The sequence below is a fragment of the Hesperophylax consimilis genome, chromosome 1 (genome assembly GCF_061612785.1).
Source record: "Hesperophylax consimilis isolate HC1 chromosome 1, BYU_Hcon_1.0, whole genome shotgun sequence".
NCBI classification, from domain to species: domain Eukaryota; kingdom Metazoa; phylum Arthropoda; class Insecta; order Trichoptera; family Limnephilidae; genus Hesperophylax; species Hesperophylax consimilis.
In genome coordinates this window covers 31,553,182-31,567,428 of record NC_142836.1, presented here as the reverse complement: position 1 = coordinate 31,567,428, position 14,247 = coordinate 31,553,182, and the positions used below count along the sequence as shown (strand labels likewise).

General features: G+C 34.1%; 2 protein-coding genes across 11 annotated transcripts in view; one reads left to right on the top strand and one right to left on the bottom strand.

Annotated features, from left to right (window-relative positions):
• The first annotated feature begins 1,899 nt into the window (after nt 1–1,899).
• On the top strand, nt 1,900–10,729 carry DppIII (dipeptidyl peptidase 3). Of its 3 annotated transcripts, none has more exons than XM_089632506.1 (13): nt 1,900–2,186; nt 2,931–3,055; nt 3,173–3,325; nt 3,443–3,670; nt 3,753–3,876; nt 4,034–4,325; nt 4,422–4,675; nt 5,010–5,152; nt 5,400–5,644; nt 7,195–7,318; nt 8,241–8,388; nt 10,086–10,259; nt 10,529–10,729. In XM_089632506.1, the coding sequence occupies exons 2-13, from the start codon at nt 2,936–2,938 to the stop codon at nt 10,672–10,674; spliced, it is 2,151 nt and encodes a 716-aa protein (XP_089488632.1). In that variant the 5' UTR covers nt 1,900–2,186; nt 2,931–2,935; the 3' UTR covers nt 10,675–10,729. The 3 variants fall into 3 exon arrangements, with proteins under 3 accessions (XP_089488632.1, XP_089488622.1, XP_089488641.1); XM_089632496.1 differs by having other exon boundaries at nt 1,901–2,147; XM_089632515.1 differs by lacking the exon at nt 1,900–2,186 and adding an exon at nt 2,313–2,453.
• Nucleotides 10,730–10,875: 146 nt separating this feature from the next.
• Nucleotides 10,876–14,247, bottom strand: part of Nuak (Nuak family kinase 1) — a 79,739-nt gene continuing 76,367 nt past the window's right edge. For all 8 annotated transcript variants that reach the window (XM_089632475.1, XM_089632404.1, XM_089632412.1 and 5 more), the window contains one exon: nt 10,876–14,122. Coding sequence is in view for 7 of the 8 variants with exons in the window: in XM_089632404.1 (XP_089488530.1) it covers nt 14,068–14,122 (55 nt within the window). In the remaining variant the exon portion in view is untranslated. The remainder of the gene's footprint in view (nt 14,123–14,247) is intronic.

Genomic DNA, 14,247 nt, shown 5'->3' with positions numbered 1-14,247 from the left:
GAGTCTGTCAACTGGCTCCCTATGGTAAGGAGCAGTTGGGACTGTTGCGGTATTCGCATAGTCAAAATAAAAACCCTGACATACACTTACTTTTTTGCAAACAAAAGGGACGAATAAAATTAATCAATTCGCAAGGCCAGGGGAATCAGGCTGAATCGATTCACTACTGTGAATAAATCTGCCCATGTCTAGTACACTCGCAATAACCGGCACCGGCCCGCGATCATCCCGGCGAAAATCAAACCTATAAAACACCTAGCACCAGGCCCGGATGGCGGCGGGAAAACATGTTGCTTTCAAAAATCATCTGTCGCGCACTGCCAAAATGGAAATTAATTTGATAACAAAAATTTGCATAAATGGGGAAAAAAACTTATTCAAATGATAAGGTAGCATTATTTTGTACCGATAAGCTTATTAAAAACGATATGATAATAAACAATAGCAATCGTATCGGTAACAAAATAATTAATTTTCCATTCTAAAATAAAAGTTAAGTTTATCAATGTCAATCAATGACAATTTAACATGACCTCCTTTGAAGTTTACATTAATTGTTTATTTGAAGGTAGTTTATCATCGGAAGGGATCGATATTCACATTCACGTAGTTTTTTTTATTTATTATTATTTAATTCTGTTAGAAATTACACTCAATATTCCATCACAATAAATGTATTCGTATTTTGGCGCGAACCTACAACCGACTTGTACTGTATGCCCCATTCCGACAGAGCGATTTTAGTTGAACGACAAAAATTAAGAATATGAAAAAGCTCAAAAAACGTCGTATGTGGGCAAGAAAATCGATTATAAACCAATTGGGTGCTTTTAACACCATATTGAGAGAGATGGCTATAGAAGATACCGAAGGATATCGCGACCATTGGCGAATTTCGGGAGGACAATTTGATGTACTTTTGCCTAAAACTCAATAAAAATCTTAAAAAAAAAGTGGGTGTGTCAAGCCTACGCAAGACAGAAGTGAAACTTCTAGTATTCCTCTCTCTCTATTTTCATTTCATCATCTCTATTTTCTCTCTTAGGTTAGTTTGAAAATTAGAGGTTAAATAATTCAACGACGAAGCATGGATTTGCTTTTTCTAATATTTTCTTATAGATGAATGACGTTCGATTAATGTATAGTTCCAAAAATTTTCAATTTATTCACAAGTATACAATATTACATAAATAACAATATTACAATTAAAAATTACAAAGAAATTACAATGACAATTTACCAATCATGTGCCATTTTCATTGTCAATTTCATGAATATCATTTCCTAATGTCGTGATAATTGGGTTATGGTAACTAAAGTGCGAGATATATACATGAGCACTTAAATCCTTAATGAATCGTGCAAAAACTGCATCGATTGTTGTCCCGTGTCGGGAGAGAACGTTCGTGAGCGGCTCCCCCACCTCAACAAGCGCATATGGTGAGAGAGGGACAGTGAACGGTGAGCGGTGGTGGGGGTACCCGCATTTTCGTGTCGATCCTGACTCGGTTTTACTCCGTCCCCGAAAATTCATTACGCGCCTAAAGAAGTTTCACTTCAACAGGACACAAAACTGGCATAAACTAAGTCACAAATTACGCTAAGATACCTGGCAACGGGGGATTCTTTTTCAAGTCTGGCCATAGTCTGGCTTATATGCACAGAGTTCCAAAAAATACGATATCATTGTTTACAAAAGAAGTGTTTGTTGCAATGGTTGATGTTTACCTAAATATATCATTTTATAAAATCAAATTAAGAATTAGGGAAATGTGAGATTTTTATTTTATTTTTAGTCTATAAAATACATTCACGCACAGATGGAACACCCGGTAGCCGCTAGTGGTGAGTGGTTTATTTTGTTTATGGCTAGCGAATGGCTAGCGATAAAAACTAGAATGGCGGACATCGGTGTAATTTGACACATAACAGATGCTTGTTTTTTGGTTGAAAAACGTCAAATAACGAAATAACTGTTGACTACTTTTTTGTGCAATTTTTTTTTATCTGTTTTGATAAAACGCAAGTTGTCCCGGTTGGGCCAGTTCCAGGTTTCAGTTTCCAGTTGTTGCCAGTTGTCCAGTCCGTTGCTTTGCTTTGTGGCGCTTTGTGGCATCTTCGTTAATTTGTCACGCGTTTTATTGCCGGTGAGCTCGAATTTATCCAATCAGTTTCGTATTCCATAGGTTAAAATTATTGCTTTGAAATATTGTTGTCGGCATTGAATTTCATTTTGTAATTGTATCTCCAGTAAATTTATATGGTAACATATTGGTTCTTCTAGTATGTGTTATCATTTAATAGGTGTTGACCTATACTGTTATAATGAAAGTATTATGTACTTACGTGTAGTTTATCTCTATTTCCGTCTAACTTCTTTAATTTCTCGAGAACTAAGATGAAAGTGCATTGTTTTTTTTAAAAAAAAACTATCGACAGCTGTTAAGCTCTTGGTATCTATAAATTGTTAACAAATATTTATACATTATTATTACATATTTTTTATTAAATCATCAATGTTACTTACAACTTATCTGCTACTAACTTTAATCTTTCTGATAGATCAGTAGGTACCTAGGTAATAGAATATTAACTTTCCGTTAGATCAGTACCTAGGTAATGGAATATTAACTTTCCGTTAGATCAGTACCTAGGTAATGGAATATTAACTTTCCGTTAGATCAGTAACTAGGTAATGGAATATTAACTTTCCTTTATATCAGTACCTAGGTAATGGAATATTAACTAATTATTGTTCTTCTTATGATTTAAGGATTTATAATCAAGTTTGTCTCGAAAGATGTTGAGACTTTTCTCAAAATTGAGATTTTCTTCATCCAGCTTAATCAGAACTTGTTCCGCTAGAAGGGAGCTGACAAACACTCCGTCAGCAGGACTTAAGCCAGTTATAAAGCCCACTATTTTTTCAGATATCATGAGTGCTAATTCTGAGTTTGTGCTTCCCAATAATCAGCCAGTTGTTGAATTGGACTGTACCACCGCATTCACCAGCTTGACTGAAAATGAGAAACTTTACGCACATTATTTGAGCAAGGTAATTTAGATAATTGTAACCATTTTATATATATTATATCCTTCCATATTTTGTTTACGTGGCAGTGCTCAGTTAACTTCACTGCATATTTTGTAAGCAATTTAATTTGATTTGTAGGCATGTTGGACCGGAGGCCTGATAGTTCTAGTGCAGACAAGTCCCGAGTCTCCGCTAATATTCTCCCTTCTGCACAGGATCCTCACTTCCGAGTCCCTAGATGCCTTGAAAGCAGCCGCCAAAGCTGCGGAGATAAGTGATGAAGATTGGACCGTAAATATTCTTGATTAGTTAGTTGACAAACGAGAAAGGAGAGGTTACTCCGAATATATCAGTGGTATTCCTTTAATAGTTATTAGTCGTAATATTATTTGTTTTTTTTTCTTTTAGGCTTTCTTAGTATATGCTTGTGGCTTTTTGGCCAACTCTGGCAATTATAAATGTATGGGAGATACCAAATTCATTCCCAACATGTCAAAAGAAAAGTTCTCAGCCATTGTGCGAGCGTCGAAGGCGTACAAGGATCAACCAGCCCATTTGGAGAAGCTGTGGAGTGATGTGGAGGAGAGGCTGTACTCTCTATCGGACCGGCTTAAAAGTCTTGGTCTTGGAGATAAGGTGAACGAATAAAAAGTAACACATTTAAGTCATTATCCTTGATCCGTGTCAATATTCTAATAAATAATCATAATATGTTTAGGGCATTTCAACCTACTTCTCGGGTAATTGCACTATGCAAGATGCTGAGGCAGTGGGTGATTGGCTAAGTTACAAGAAACTGGAAGCTTACATCTGTAGAACATTCAAATCTTCAACAGAAGACGGTGCGTATTCATTATTTAGTTTTAAGGTGAAGAAATATAAAAGTATAATACATAATGTGAATGGCACATGTTGTGCCGTATATGTGAAAATAGATAAATAAATAATAATAACAAGGATGATAATTGATGATGATGATAATTCCCATAAATATTGTAGGTACACCATTGTACTCCATTGTATGGGCGAGTGTGGAACAAGAGTCAGATACTAAAATAACTTTGGAAAAAGAGTTGTACAAAGGCGCATATTACGAGGTGATTCGCGGAGATTACTCGCCTATTCTTCAACAAGTCAACCAGTATCTAGAAGAAGCCATGAAATATGCTGCCAATGATAATGAGAAGCAAATGTTGAAGCATTACATTGAAAGCTTTCACAAGGGAGATTTAAATGGCCACAAAAATGGAAGCCGATTCTGGATCAAGGACAAGGGACCGGTTATTGAAACGTAAGTTGAATAAAATAAAAATTGAATAGAACACTGTCTTTTTATAATGTAAATGTTAATAAAGACGTTCAGAAGTAAATAATAAGTTATTTTCAGTTATCAAGGCTTTATTGAAACCTACCGTGACCCTAGTGGTCAAAGGGGCGAGTTTGAGGGATTTGTCGCAATGGTGAACAAGAAAATGTCTGAGAAGTTCAAGGCTTTGGTAGACAATGCGGAGAGCTTCTTGACGCTCCTCCCGTGGGGCAAGGACCTAGAGAAGGATAAGTTTCTTCAGCCAGACTTCACCAGTCTCGATGTTCTCACGTTCGCTGGCAGCGGAGTGCCCGCAGGAATCAACATCCCCAACTGTATGTTAATATTTTAAATCAGGCAATTCCTAAATAATTAATCTACTTTTTTTTATACGTTCCCGGTAAAGCACTCTCTGTGCTAATTCACATATAACATTTAATGGTTACTTGTTTTCTTTTCTTTTTCTATATTCTTGATTAGTTTAACTTTTGCCTTGGAATGGTCTCATTGCCAGTAAATAAGTTTTGTGGTTTAATCATAAAATCTGAAGCCATATACACAATACAAAATATGTGGTGGTTAAAACAAAATGTTTGTCTAATTATCAAATCTGATAACGGCAAGCCACAATGTGTCGGCCCTTTACAAATATGTCAACTTATTTTATAGATGATGAAATCCGACAGAGTGAAGGTTTCAAGAATGTTTCCCTTGGAAATGTTATTCCTGCTCATTACAAAGATACTACAACACCCTTCATTACCGAGTCTGACTCTGCCCTCCTGAACAAATACAGAGTTCCATCATTCGAGGTAATTTACATATATGTACATACAACCAAATCCGTGTACATACTTTACCTCAAAGTGGAAGTACCTTATCTTTTTGAGCTTAACAAAATACCTTAGATAAACAATTTAAGATGGCATACTCTCACATGGTTGTATTTACGCACATACTTACAATTTGTAGGTGATAATTTAATTCATAAATCCATATGTATATACTCATAAACAAAATATTATGCAGTTTTTTTTAAAGAATTGAATTATTTTCAAGGTCCAAGTTGGTCTGCACGAACTCTTGGGTCACGGAAGTGGCAAACTGTTCCAAAAGCTCCGTGATGGCACTTTCAATTTCGACATTGAAACTGTTAAGAATCCTCTTACAGGAGGTCCCATCACCTCGTGGTACAACGACGGAGAAACGTACGACTCCCAGTTTACCAATATTGGGTCGACCTTTGAAGAGTGCCGCGCCGAAGCTGTGGGCCTGTTTCTGTCTTTAGATAGGAATGTTCTCAAGTTAGTATTTTTATTTATTAAATTTCAAAAAAATTACAATATTACCATACCAGGCTCATGCGCTTATTATGGTAGTCATACTTGATTTATGATAAGAATAACAAAATAATATTTTTTAGAACAAATAATAAAACATAAGGGTAAAGAACATATTTTGGTAAAACAAAACTTAAAAAAAAATTATACCCAACACCATAGACATATGAATATTAGTAGACCTGCCCTAAGTGTTTAAAAGCGTATTATTCCCCACTCCCCATACCGGTTCCATTGGAGCCGGCTGGGCTCGCGTATGGCTTCCCGTGAATCTTGAGAATGTGACGTCATCATTCTTGTTCGAACTAGCGTCGAGGCATTTTATGAAATAGATTCACTGCAGATAGTTATTAAGATTATTTTTCATGTTGAACTTTCTTAATTTTTTTTTTTACATACTATTTAAAATTTGAAGATTGGTAATTATCATATCTCCTTGGCAGAGCGGACTGCTCAGGCCGCTGCTACTGCCGGCCCTGTGTTGAATTACCAATACCGACCTTACTAGATTTTTCCAGAAGAATGTTGTACGAATGAAAACAAAAATACTTTGATATCTCTCACACAGATATTGTATAGTTTAGCTATAAAAATGAACAACGGCTATGTTAGCACTGAACTGGCTGCAAAGTCTGACCATTATTTATATCTAACCACATTGAAATGGTTAAAACTAATGACCTAATTTAGAACCCACTAATAACGATTTTTTATGATCCCTTGAAAACCTTATGAGAGTTTTACCTACACATTCCCAACGGCGTTATAAGAAAACAAGGTTTCCTTCTTCACCGCACACATCAAGACTCTTAATTTTTTTTATTTATGAAGCTACGTTTTGTTTTTTAAAGAAAGACAAACATTTCCGGGTTACGAATAACCTGACAATATTTGAAAATCTCCTATTTCCACCACAGTAAGCGGAAAATGTTGCTTGTGTTGTGATGTAGAACTTAGCCAGCTGAGAAATTGAATACACTATCCCTGGATGGGATCCAAACGCGATGTCAACTCAGCCACCTATGTATCGGTCAAATTATTAAAATGATTCTAGACTCCAATGTCCCCGCGTACAAGTGTTAGTAAGCAGTATGCAAGTGCTTACATGTGAGTTATTGATATGTGTTACGTCTCATCTCCGTCAATTGATGTTGCTGAAATTAAAATATATTAAGAAAGCGTTACGGAATGGCAAGAAATATTTAGATGAGATTATGTGACTTGACCGAGACAGCTGTTACTGTGAACAAGACTTCTGGCAGTCCCGCTGAGAATGAGCGGAGTGGTCGGACCAGCCGTCAGAAGCAAGATTCGGCTTCCGTGCCCCATAGCCAGCTCTCCTATAGGCCCTCGAAGACTGTATTGGGAGTGAGGGGTAAAACACAAGTATTACAGTGAGCATCGGGTCGGTAGGGCACAAAGGCCAAAAGGGCATCGGCAAGATTAATGAACTAAATAAAATAAGTTAATGGTAAAATAATTATTCATTTAACCAAATTATTTATTTGTTTTAGAGTGTTTGGGTATGAAGGCGAGGTGGCCGAGGATATCATTTACACAAATTGGCTAAGTTTGCTGTGGAATGGAGTTGCTAAGGCCACAGAAATGTACCAGCCCGCCACTAAAGCCTGGTTACAGGTATTTACCTACAATTATTAATTTATCTTACAATTAAAATCGTGTTTGCATGGACTTCGCCCAAGTAAAAGGCGGCATTAATGTTTACAACTGTAATTTTACCTTTGTCAATAATTGGTGTACTCAGACATTTTTATTTGTAGTTGCACCCCTTTATTAATCATTAAAAGTTATTTGTAGTTGAACCCCTTTAGTAATCATTAAAAGTTATTTGTAGTTGAATGCCTTTAGTAATCATAAAAATTGTTTTGTTTTTAAACCCCTTTAGTAATCATTAAAAGTTATTTGTAGTTGAATGCCTTCAGTAATCATTAAAATTTATTTGTAGTTGAAACCCTTTCGTAATCATTAAAAAATGGAAAAAAAAACACTTTTTTCTTATCCACATGTCTCGCTCTCGTATTTATTTTCACGTGTATTCGGGAATGGTCTTTTCTGTAGGTAAAGTTTGCCCGAGTTATCTCGGGTGTGGGAATTTCCGCACATAATAGCTGCCCGAGTATACTTAAGTCCTTAAGCGGTTAATAACAATTCTTATAATAATAATTTGTTCAGTTATTGTAATATAATTGATTAAAATGAGTTAATCTATATAAATAAAAATGTTAATTTTCGATTGTTCAAAATTTTAAATCTCCGATTGCTTTGAAATTTTGACACAACGTTGCATTCAAATACATGTCTTTTTTATATACCTAAATTATATAGATGTTGTGACAGGTAAAAACATGCTTTTTTTAAAACAGTGCCATCTGTTGGACAAACATGCTTTTTTTTGAAAAAGCGTGTTTGCAGCCCCATCTGTTGGATGTAAAAGCAACATGCGCTATTGTTTCTCTCTCTGCAAAGCGTGGCGGGGTATATCTAGTTTTAAATAAATTTGCAAAGTTTAATTTATTGGGCACGTTTTTTTTAAATTCAGGCCCATGCTCAAGCGAGATTTGTGCTGATGCGTCTCCTGGAGTTGGATGGTGAGGGCATGCTGACCATCACAGAAACTGAACCTGGAAAAAACCTTCTTATGACCCTGGATCGATCTAAAATCGAAACAGTCGGAAAGAAAGTCGTTGGTAAGTAATAATCCTACTCCTGATAGTTAAAGATATATTAACACATTTCGGCCAGGTATTTTTTGCGCTGGCACTATGCTGAGTCCGGGCGAAAATAAAGGTCCCGTGAGAATTTCTTTAATTTGTTTTCAATAGCTGTATCTTCGAAAATAATTAAAATGTTTTTATAAAAATTTCTACATAGTAACTCAGCATACCCAAGCTATAAAAGTACTTAACTAAAATGGAATATTATTTGAAATGCAACTCAATTAACCTCTCAGACAAAGGCATTTGTATGCTATGTGTTCCTTTGAGAACTGTCAAAACGCGGAAATTTTTGTGTTATTCACGACTTTTGCTAAAAGCATCATAACTCACGTCTTGGGAAACGTAGCTTCATTCTAAAAAATGTTTTGGAAAGATTATGAAATTCACTATCGCATTGTTTTGTTATACGTAAATATTTGCGTTTCTAAATATACATTTTCTGAAAACGTCAAAAATATGTAAAAATCGCTGACCATTATTTCAAAGCTGTGAAAAATGTACTTTTTTCTGAGTATCATAAAGAAATAACACTTTATATATTGAAGAAATATAATTAAAAACTATTGGTCACCTCAAAATATTAACCGTCCAAACTAAAATATTTTTAATAAATTATTTAAAAACGCAATAAATTACGAACGAACAAGCTGACAGATTCAATCGACTCAGATAATGCACCTCAAGATTCCATAGATATTTTTGAATGCAGACGCGTAGCGTTATTCATTATCGATACTCTGTTTTTTAAATCATGGCAATCCGTATACTAGTGATGGAAATAAATCGATTTTTGTAAAATCTCGCGCGCTTACGTGAAAAGACGTACTAATGTCTTGACCGCTATTATCATATTTACGTCTTTTGACGTTCTAATGTTCCGAGTGGTTAACCTTGTAATGTGTTTATTACGGTCCGCCTATCGGTATTTGCTCACACCTGCTTTCTTTAAATACGCCAGACATCTCTCGCTCGCTTGCACATACGAGTTGAGTGGGTACGGAACAGAGAAAGTAATTTGAATCGGGTTTCAAGGTCGTAAAAACCCTCATTCACTAACAAATAATATACTATCCTTTTGTTGAAATACCGATGTAAACGAAAGGCACGAAAATAAATTTAAAAAAAGACTTGCATTACGATTCGATAATTATGTACATATAGTTGAGACCTTTACAAAAAGATTTGTATATAATATTCATGTAAAAACATTGAATAATTCCGTCTTTTCTGCCATTGAAATGAGGCCGGCGCAAAAGGTAAAAATACCCTTCCCGTCCTTAAGCAACAATCGACCGAACGGGTAGAAATACCTTTCCGTTAATATAATATAGATACCAGACAGTTGAAAGTGTACTATTATTCTTGATTTATTTTGTGATTCGTTTTAATGCTGCATTGCTTGCCCTTTCCTCATGTATTATTTAAACCTTTTACGCAGCTGTCGTATGATAGCTTTTCCCATAGGCTGATGTCGCACATGTTATTCAAGTTTCACTAAAAACCATACATTGTGTCAATGCGTACTGCGTGATGGGATAGTTTGCGTTGAAACGCCAGCATTGTAAAGTGGAATTATACAATAAAACTATTGTCAAATTAAAAAGTCACAACTAGAGAGCATGTATGGAAATTTAAGTATTGTTTTGATTGAATAATTTTGTTTGCAGGAGACTTTCTGATGAAGTTGCAAGTCCTGAAGTCCACGGCGGATACCGACGGAGCTAGAAAACTGTTTGCTCACTACAGCGAGCTGAGGGAGCCGTGGGGCGGCTGGAGAGACATTGTGCTGGCTCACAAGCAACCCAGGAAGATTCTTGTCCAGCCCAACACCAACTTGGAAGGTCACCAGTTTATCTATATTATTTATCGTAATAGAGAATGTACTCACTAATGTATAAATAATACGCTCTTGTAAGAGCTTAGCAGTGCAATTTTTTAAATATCTCCTCCCCACTTGTTTCAAAGCTAGGAACAACAATTTCGGTAAATAATAAAACATCGATATAAATTGACTAAAGTCAGGTGTTAAAAACCATTGGACAAGTATAATTATGTACTCGCGCCAGAGTTTAAAAAAAAGTTAAATTTGATTATATTTTATTGGTTTCAGGTGGTCTTGTAAACCTTCAAACATACGAGCCCAATCTCGAAGGCTTCATCAGGTCATGGGTAGACCGGTTTCCCAACACACTCCTGGACGATGTTTTGGAAACTCTGGCAGAGAAGGATAAGAAACAATTTGTTAATATGATTTAATTTTGGGCAGCCATTGTTGTTACACTTATTTTATATTAAATATTTTCAAGAGTAATTAACTTTTTTTTTTTTCCTTGACTTCAGTATTTTTATTATCGATGCAATATAAAAATAAGGATTCTATTTTGTTGTTCCTGTTAAAATTAATTTAGTCTATCCTGGATTAAATAATTTGTAAAATAGGTAAATAAAACAAATGAATCAAATTGTAAAATATATATTTCCCTCAAGAAAATTATCACAATCTATAGTATGTAAATCGGATACAAAAATTAAAATAAAATAAAAATTAGACAAGTTTATCAGATGACTTCAATCACTCGTTTATAACATTCTGATTCCAATAAGCTAATTTAAACTGATATTTGTGGTACTAATGTTATATGGGTGAGTGGTATTTTATGTGTCATAAATAGATTATCAAGGAATCCTCCACAAAATTTGTGGCGCGCGATTTTTTTTTTTTGAATATTTGTTATATGTATTCAATCGCTAACAGATTTGTACACAATCTGTGGATAATCCAATCAAATTGTTCAACATTAGTAAATTGTTATTTTGTGTTAACAAAAAGTTACTATAGTTTAAATTTATATATAATATTGTTAATGTAAAAAGATTCACCAGGAAGTATTCCATAACTTCTTCACTTCAAAATAATACAAAAATTATAAATATCATTGGAAGGTCTAATAGTTAACAATAAGACAAAATATAATTCATTAAAACAATTTTTTTGTGCTAAAAATCTTACAAGAGCTTCTAGTGATTTATTAGTATCGTCCCTGTTCTGACTCACCTTAAAGTTGAACAAGTTAAGATCGTTCGAAGTAATACATATTCAGAAAGTGGTGCTACACAACTTTCTCTTTTTATTAAGTACAAACCAACATTTCTTTCTATCAAACATGTTTTCACAAAACACTACACTAGACCTTCAAAAAAATGTTCATACTTGTTCTACTTTTAGCGCATACTGTTACATAAAAGTGTGAAACTTGCAATAATAATAATAGTGTTATATTATATTGTTCTATATTTTTATGAGTAAAATACATGAAATAAATAATAATTAATGTCAATAATGAAGAAGCCATCCACTACAATGAGACTTAATAATGTTTCTATTCTTCCTACATTAGATAGGTATTTAATATTCCATAATTTGAGTAAAAATATATTTTGTGTGAAAACCACTTTGTTGAATATACACGGTGTCCGGAAACTCGTAGTACAAGCGGGAAACTGGAGAATCTACACCACATGGGGAACCCAAATAAACATAAAGTTTTTTGATTTGAGCATTTTCACAAAAAAAAATATTTTTATTTATTGCTATTTTAGGGTTAAAGTTTTTTCTGGTGTTTAGGGTTGAACAACAGATGTTTTAACCCTGCAGAGCAGAAATATTTTATGACTACACCGGATTAAATGAAGGGTGATTTCAAAATAATGCTTCAAATCCGAGTTTCTTCATTTGTTTTACTTTCAAATAGTTTTAATTAGTTGGGTACTTTGATCTTCAGTAATAATTTATAAGAATTTGATTAAAAAAAAAAAAATCAACTTCTAACTCGATTTACTCGATAACGAAACCTCAAATCAAAAAAAAATATACTACAAAATCGACTCCAAATGTGATATAGATTCACCAGTTTCCCGCTTGTACTACGAGTTTCCGGACACCCTGTATAAACAAACTGATTTGGGTGCAGCCAGAACCTTCACTGGGTAGGGTTGTTTAAACACATACTATAAATATACAACCCTGAAATGAAACCGGTGGGTTTGTATAATATAGTATTCAATAAAATGGAGTTCAAACAAAAATATTTTTATTAAAATTATAATAATGGCTAACCACTCTTAAGAAAGTTTAATATTCTAGTAAATAAACATTTCAACATACAAAAGTAACAATATCAATGTAGGCATATACATATTCCAGCAATAAGCAACAGCATACATAATATATATATTATATTCATTATAGTCTCTAAAAATTAAACATGTTATATATTTACAGCAAAGTATAACTTATTCAGACTTAACAAAGATTAAATCTTATTTTATATTTTAAACTTTAGTTTTCGGCACCAATTTACTAATAGACTAGAAAAAGAAAACAATTGCGAGCATATAAAGGCTTTGTTAACTCTAGGACATGATGCATTCTATAGTTTCCTATGCAGGCTAGGCAGGCTAGACAGGCTAGACAGGCTAGGCAGAGCATCAGCTCAACTGCAGAGCTGTAACTCCAGCCATGGATATTACCAATCAACAATACTGAAAAATTTTGAGGGTTGCTGCTTTTCAAACCTACGTCATTTGTCCTCCTAAACTTATATGCACAAGAATTAGTTATTTTTAAATACATAATACATACAGGTATATTATACTTTACAAAAATTGAACATAAACATCGGAAGCGCATGTTTTTTAGTCACGCTGTTTTAATTAGTGTCCAACGTTGCCACGATTTTAGCTCCAGTATTTCGCAGGTTTTTAGATTTTATTTATTATTTAATACAAATTTGGCAGCAGTATTATTGGCATAGATGAATGTCTTTCAATTATTATCTAATATTTAAATATTGCATAATATATCCAGGCTGCAAAACTATGACATCTTAACCAAAAACACGCTTCATGACTGTCGTGTTAATGCCTAAAATTACTAATAAATACACAAACACATCTCGCCTCCTTCTAGCACCACTGTTACTTCCTACCATTGCTTCCATTGCTTATTCCCATATTCACACATCTAACAAACACTACATAAGTTCCTGGCACTTTTCTATTGCACCAAAATAAGTAAAAACCAATGCAGTAGATAGTGGTGATAATGGTTATGAAGTTTGCACCTCTCCGTGAAAGAATTTAAATATTGTAGATTTTTATAGATACATAATAATTTATTATAACCAACTTATATTAATGAGAACTACATAGTATATAATATCAAGGCCTCCATCACACAAACAAAGAAGCACCATAATAAAAAGGCAAATTTTATTTAAATAGCAAATCAGTTATTAAGATTTCTTTGAAATACTAAAAATATAGAAGCCCTATGATTCAATTCATAGTTTCCGGGAAGTCAATAATAAAAAAAGGACAAAATCATTTGACAACAGATTTCTCAATGACATGACAATCAATGCAAACCCAAAGTAATAATGGTCAAGCGTATTCATTTAAAACAAATGTAAAACCTATATGCGGTTAGTGGCAAATGAGTAAATGGGACTTGTTGAAAATATTGAAATTATTTGAAAGCCAAGGAAAGGGCGTCTTCAACTAGAAATGATAATGAGGCAAACCTATTTGAATGAGTTTCTAAATTGCTTAGTATGAAAACACGGATCATTGTTGGTTGACTTGGATAAGTCACTCAGCTTGGTCTGTAGATTTGTCATGTTCGTTATTGGATGTGTGGTTGGATCTGAAATTGAATGATACGTGATTGTTATTGTTGATCTAATGGAAAACACAACGAGGATACTAAAGATTCACTGTTGTAAGAACTGTGCAATTCTTTAATGTATTTGGAATCCAGTACGAACTAGG

Excerpts from the sequence above, each read along its gene's own strand:
- DppIII (XM_089632506.1), top strand. The coding sequence starts at position 2,936 with ATGAGTGCTAATTCTGAGTTTGTGCTTCCCAATAATCAGCCAGTTGTT. Across the intron at positions 3,671-3,752 it reads GTCTTGGTCTTGGAGATAAG|GGCATTTCAACCTACTTCTC; the intron begins GTGAACGAATAA and ends TAATATGTTTAG. Across the intron at positions 7,319-8,240 it reads CCACTAAAGCCTGGTTACAG|GCCCATGCTCAAGCGAGATT; the intron begins GTATTTACCTAC and ends TTTTAAATTCAG.